Source organism: Belonocnema kinseyi, chromosome 5 (assembly GCF_010883055.1).
Source record: "Belonocnema kinseyi isolate 2016_QV_RU_SX_M_011 chromosome 5, B_treatae_v1, whole genome shotgun sequence".
NCBI lineage: Eukaryota > Metazoa > Arthropoda > Insecta > Hymenoptera > Cynipidae > Belonocnema > Belonocnema kinseyi.
This window is the reverse complement of record NC_046661.1, coordinates 137,005,770-137,012,790: the sequence shown is the minus strand read 5'-3', so window position 1 is coordinate 137,012,790 and position 7,021 is coordinate 137,005,770. Positions and strand designations below refer to the sequence as shown.

General features: G+C 20.3%; 1 protein-coding gene across 1 annotated transcript in view; it reads right to left on the bottom strand.

The window, feature by feature from the left end:
* Positions 1-5,947, bottom strand: part of LOC117172706 (X-ray repair cross-complementing protein 5-like) — a 68,349-nt gene extending 62,402 nt beyond the window's left edge. The window contains exons 1-2 of the mRNA XM_033360867.1: positions 5,777-5,947; positions 5,561-5,677 (exon numbers count right to left, since the gene is read on the bottom strand). Coding sequence (XP_033216758.1) covers positions 5,561-5,677; positions 5,777-5,794 — 135 coding nt within the window. The 5' untranslated portion in view covers positions 5,795-5,947. The remainder of the gene's footprint in view (positions 1-5,560; positions 5,678-5,776) is intronic.
* Between the last annotated feature and the right edge of the window lie 1,074 nt (positions 5,948-7,021).

Genomic DNA, 7,021 nt, shown 5'->3' with positions numbered 1-7,021 from the left:
TGAAAAAAAAAACATTTTTCAAGATAATAGTATGAATTTTTTAATAAAAAATAAGTTTCTACAGAAAAATTTAATTTTCAATCGAAATAGGCGAATTTTTTTAAACAAAAAGGATGAATGTTCAACAAAAAACTTAAATTTTCTACCAAATAGTTGCATTTAATGCAGAAAAGATCAAATTTATCTTAAAACAGATGAAATTTCATTTTAAAAAATTTGGAATAGTTGAATTTTCATGAAAAAAAAAGATTTTTCACTTGAAAAATAAATAAAAGTTTATCTAAATTATTGAACCTTCCAACCAGAAGGCAAATTTTCTTCACAAAAATTCAATTTCCACCAAAAAATATGACTGTTCAACAAAAAATTAATTTTCCACTAAACTGATGCATTTTTACGCAAAACGAAAGAAATTTCAAACTAAAAAATAATTTTCGTACAAAAAAAACGCCAATTTTTAACTAAAAAATATTAATATTGAAAAATGGAAAATTTTCATTTTCTGTTAAAAAATGAATTCTTAATAAAACAAAAAAGATACTTCTTTTTTAAACAAAAAGGATGAATTTTTAACAAAAAAGTTAAATTCTTTACCAAATAGTTGAATTTTATGCAGAAAAGATGAAATTTCTCTTAAAACAGATAAAATTTCATCTAAAAAAAAATTTGGAATAGTTGAATTTTCATGAAAACAAAGAGTTTTCATTTTAAAACTAAATAAGAGTTTATCTAAATTATTGAATCTTTAAACCAGAAGACAAATTTTCTTTACAAAAATTCTATTTTCAAACAAAAAATATGACTGTTCAACAAAAAATTAATTTTCCACGAAACTGATGCATTTTTACGCAAAACGAAAGAAATTTCAAACTAAAAAATAATTTTCGTACAAAAAAAACGCCAATTTTTAACTAAAAAATATCAATCTTAAAAAATGGAAAAGTTCCATTTTCTGTTAAAAAATGAATTCTTAATAGAACAAAAAGAAGTATTTTCCAATAAACAGTTAAATTTTCAACCAGACTTCCATAAAAAAAAAGTTTCAATTAAAAAAGATTAATTTATAATAAGATAATTTTCAACTTAAAAGATAAATCTTTAACAAAAAAGTGATTTCTTAGCAAAGCGATTGAATCAAATGTTTTAAACAAATTAGTTTAATTATGAAGCAAAGAAGAAGGACTTTTAAACAAAAAGTTGCATTTTTATTAAAAAAATGAAATTTCTTCTATAACATATAAAGTTTTAAATCAAAATGATCAATTTTCAAAAAATCGGTGAATTTTCTGTTAAAAAAGATTTTAGTTTGAGTTTCCACGATCAAACTTATAGTTAATTTCGCTACCAAATAGTTGCATTTTTATTCAAAAAATATCAATTTTGTACTAAAACAGATGAATTTGTAATAAAAAAAAACTTTTTTCATAAGCGGAACTTTCAACCAGAAAATATTTTAATTCATTTTTCAACACCAAAATACAAATTTTCAACCAAACAGTTGCATTTTTATCAAAAAAATATTTAATTTCTGCTAAAGCAGAATTACAATAAATTCTGAGATTCTCATAAATTCTCAGGAAATTTATTTTAAATATAAGAATCGCAAATTTCTATGATTTTATATTATAAGAATATTCAAAGGAATTAAAACCGTATTATTTATAATTAAAAACGTTCTAAATTGAAAAATTTCAGATTACAATTGTTTTAAACAGACAATTTTATCAGAAAGGAGTTGAAATTGTATCATTTCCAATTCAAAGCTTTCAAAATTTAACAATCTTATTTTTAATTTAATTTAAGAAATTTAATATTTTTTTCATTCAAAATTCGTCCTTTTAATTTTAATTAATTTTTTTAACCAAGAATTTAATTGTTCCATTTTTGGTTGAAAATTTCTATTTCTTATCTGAAAATTCATAGAATTTTTTTTTAAATGTGGTAGAAAATTAATCTACTAGGTTAAAAATTAATATTTTTATATTAAAAATTCAAAAATTTCGTTGAAATTCGTTTGTTTTTCTTAACTTTTTATTCGAAATTTCGCCTTTTTGGTTTCAGAATTAATTTCTTTTTAGAGAAAATTAATAATTTTTAATTCAAAATTCGTCCTTTCCTCTCAATTCAACTATTTTTAATTATAAGTACAATTCAATATTTAATAAATACCAATAAATTTTAATCAAATTATTTTTCAATTTGAAGTTGAGCTACTTGAATAAAAAATTCTTTTTTTTTTGGCTCACGATTAATGTCTGGTTAAGAATTTAATTATTCTGTTGAAAATTAATGTTGGTTTTTTGAGTAAAAAATTAATTTATTTAAAAAAGAATTTAATTATTCCATTTTTGGTTAAACATTTTTCCTTTTTAGCTGAAAATTCATGGATTATGTTTAAAAAAAATTAGTAGAAAATTAATCTATTAGGTTAAAAATTCATCTTTTTGGATTAAAAATTCAACAAGTTCATTAAAATTCCTTTTCTTTCCTCACTGAAAAATCACTGAAAAAATCCAACCCTTTCGCTGTGAATTCGTCTTTTTGGTTTGAGAATTAATTTCTTTTGAGAGAAATTTAACTCTTTTTAATCATTAGTTTAATTCATATTAATGAATTTATTTTAATAAAAATATTTTTCTATTTAAAGTTAAACTACTTTAATAGAAATTTTTTAATTTTGTTTCGCCATAAATATCTTTCGATAAAAATTTAATTATTTTGTTAATATTAATTTTTTTGACCGAGAATTTAATTATTCCATTTTTTATTAAAAATTTGTCTTTTTTATTTAAAATTCCATTAATTTTTTTATAAAAAATATGACAGGAAGATTAATCTAGTTCTTTAAAAATTCATATAATTTGTTTGAAACTTAATTATTTTTAATCTTTTTAATTAAAAAGTCTACTTAAATTTAAAAAAAAAATTATCAGAATTTATCTCTTTTAATAAAAAATGCTACTATTTACATGGAAATTCAACTATTTTGTTTAACATAAACATTTTTGGTCAAAAGTTAAACTATTTTGTAATTTCCTAGTTGAAAATTAATTTTATTAGTCGAAAATTTAACTCTTTTGTTAAAAAATCTTTTTATTTCTTTGAAAATTAATTCTTATCGAAAAATTTAACTCTTGGCAAAAAATTGATCGTTTTTAACTAAAAATTCATCTTTTTTAGTGGAAAGTCAATTATTTTTAATTAAAAATTCTCCTATTATTTTTATTTTTTAATCATAATTTATCGCTTTTGCTCAAAAATTAGAATCTTTGCTTAAATATTCAGCTCTTTTGTTAAAAAAAATTTTTTTGGTGGAAAAATCAACTACTTTGTTGAAATTAATTTGATTGATTAAACATGGAAAAATTTGGTTAAGAAATAATCTATTTCGGTAAAAAAAAATTCAACTGCGTTGCTGAAAATTCATTTTTTTTTGTGAAATATCCATTTGGTTGGAATTTTTTTTCTTTTTTTTTAGTTGAAACATAATTTCCTAAACTGAAAACTAAACTATTCCATTTTTAGCTAAAAAAAACCGTTTCTCGTTGAAAATTCTACTGGTACGAATAAAAATTAATTATTTTTAAATCAAAAGCCTACTATTGTAATGTTTTTTTTTTTTTATATCGAAAACTCTAATATTTGGTTGAAATTTCAACTTCGTTGTTAAAACATGTTTTTTTAATCTTCTCAAACTTTTCAGAAAAATTTGATTAATTTAAAAATATTTTTAGAAGTTTTTGAAAAATTTGAAGAATAATTCAAAGATTTCAAAATTTTAAAATTAAATGAAGACATTGGAAAAAATCGGAATACAATTTTAAAAATTTTGAAAGTTTCGAGATAAAAAAATTTTTTTAAAAGGTATCAGAGGAATACAATTTTTTTTAGGATTTGTGAAAAAAAAATATTTAATTTTTCATTTACCAAAATTTATTTTGAAACTATGTTTTAAAGGATTTTAAAATATTGCAAAAGATTTCCAAAATTTTCAAAAAAAGAATCTGGAAAATTTTCAGATTTTTTTTAATTTCACAGAATTTATTCAATGTTTTAGGAAAAATTCAAATAATTAAAAAATATATTTAGACGTTTCTGAATAATTTCAAAAAAATTTGAAAAGATTTCAAAAAATTTGAAATAAAATGTAGATTTTTGAGGAGTTCGAAAGACAATTTTTAAGTTTTTTCAAGATTTTGAAATATTTCAAGACATTTAAGATATTTAGAAATTTTCAAAAGATGAAAAATAATTTTCTAACTTTTAAAAATGTATAAACTATTGTTAAAGGTTTTTCAAGCATAAAAAGTCCTGAATATCCTTTAAACTCAAATTTTTGCTAAAATTTGGTAAAAATCCTTAAAAATTAAAAAACAATGTCTCAGCAATTTTTTTAGTAAATAAAGGAAAATTATATTTATATAACTTTAAGTCATTAGAAATTTGCATTTTTCATTAAGAATTATTTTTCCCTTCATTTTATAATTTGCCCAAAATTTTATTCATTTGTGGCTGCAAAATCTAGTTTTGATTAAAAATTCCAAAATGTTGTTTAAAATGCATCAATTTGGATCGCAAATTCTTCTTTTTTGGTAGAAATTTTACATTTAAAAAAACAAATTTGTCTTTTTGGATGAATTTAAAACTTTTTGATTCAAAATTAATTTTTTTTTTAGTTTAATTATCAACGCTTTAATTTAAAAATGCATCTTTTCGTGTCAAAATGAAACAATTTTGTCGAAATTTGTCCATTTTTGTAGGAAATTAATATTCATGATAAAAAATTCACGAATTTAGTTAAAAAATAAACCTTTTTTGTAGAATATTTGTACCTCTTTGGAAAATATTGATTATTTTTTGGTTAAAAATACAACTGTTTGATAATTAATTTTGTGTGTGTGTAGAAATTCATTGTAGAAATTCACATCTTTCAAATAACTCGAAAATAATAAAAAATTTGAAAATCATTTTAAATGATTGTTTATTTTTAAATCTCAACTTTTGGGAAATGTTTAAAAACATTTTACACATTTTAAAATATAAAGATTAATTAATAATGTAAAGGATTTTTTTAGAAAAATGTAGTTTAGAATGTTTAAAAATCTAAAAGATTTTAAAACAATTTTTTTAATTTTACAAGATTTTTGGAAAATTCTGGGGAAAATTCAAATCATTAAAAAATGTTTAGAATATTTATAATTTTTGAAATGATTGCCAAATTTTTAACAAAATGTAGAATTTTTAGAATTCAAAAAAATAGCAGTTTCTTAAGAATTTAGAAATTTTAAAATAATTTTCATCATAAAAAAAATATTTAAAACAAAAAACCTTCTGGTAGAAAATTCGTATCTTTTAAGAAAATTTTTAAAATAAAGTACAAAATCTTTTTGTGTTGATTTTTTAAATATAATATATGCAATTTTCAAAAATCTCTGGTAATTTTCCCGAAAATCGTAGAAAAATTATATTTCTATAAAATTTGTAAAATAAATCAACAAAAATAAATGGTTAATCGAATTTTTTATTTCAAATTATTGATGTTTTAAAGTTTAAAACTCACCTTTCTTTCCATAACCTGTTTGATGATATTTTTTGATTTATCCAAAAAAGATTCGGTTTCATTCTCAGCTTTTTCTTTACTCGTTTTTCCGACATTAACAACGAAAACTAGAGCTTCCTAAATAAAATTATACAAAAAAAGATTTAATTCAAGAGCTAAATCACTAAAAAAAAAAAAACAATAAAAAAAGCAAAATATCGCGAAATTTGAGGTTACCTTTTGTTTCTTTGACATTTTGCTGATCAACTTTCTTCTATCGAAGGCGGTTTTTTAACGACATGGAATAATAGTTCACGTATATTGAGATTTTTTACAAGACAAGGCAAATATTTTGAAATATATTGCAAAATATTAGGGATAACAATTACGAATCAGCAAATCCAAACACAACAACTGACATAACCTTTCTTTTTATTTGACAAGTTTGACCCACTGCCCCACTGCAGTGCTACCAATCACGGCGCGAAATTCAATTTATCAATTTGTGAAAACTGGGGAAATTCCATACTAAGAAATATTTTTAATGAATTTTTTCTTGATACTGATATAAACTATTTTTAAATAACCTTAGTGTTTCCAAATGAGTAATTTTAATTCTAAAAATTTGTTTCTGAAAGATAAAATTTAAATTGTGAAGGGTTCTTCAATAATTGAATATACATTTTTTTTTTCGAACACAAAATTTTTTGTCCGTATGTTTCAAAAATTACATAAAGATTCATTAAATAACTTCTTGAAAATATTAAACAAGATTATATTTATTTATATAATTATAAAGATGACAAATTTTCTGCCTCGTCAATTCAGTTAATCAAGATTCAAAATAGTTTTTATGATAACATTTATTTCTGAATGTTGCTAAACAATATTGATCAACGAGTCAATTTTAATTGTAAATGATCTTTTAATATTGAATTTGAAAGAATTATAATATTTAATTTCAAACATTTCAAACATTTTTTAGTAAATAATAAAAAAAAATTGCTTAATATTCCTGGGAAAATTGGTTACGATTTTTATCCTGACAAATTAATATAAGAGAAAATTTTACACAAATTTTAAAAGATTGTCAAAAATAATAAAAAAAGTATTTAGAAGATCCTATAGCAATTTTTTGAATTGCGCAGGATTTAAAGAAATTCGAGGAAAAATTTAAATGCTTCTAAAAGATATTTACAATGCTTACAATTTAAAAAATTGAAAAGTAATTAAAAATTTGAAAATAATAGAAAAAATTAAAAATAGTATTTAGATTTTAAATATTCTAAAAGAATTTTAAAAAGTTTAATGGGAAAAATGTGCTTAATACTTCTGGGAAGATTTAAAATAATTTTTTATTTTGAAATCTGAAATTTTAAAGTAAGTTTAAATATATTTGAAAAGTTTTAAAACATAAAGATTTTCAAATATATCAACAAATAATATATAAGATTTGAACATCATTTTTCATTTTGCAGGATG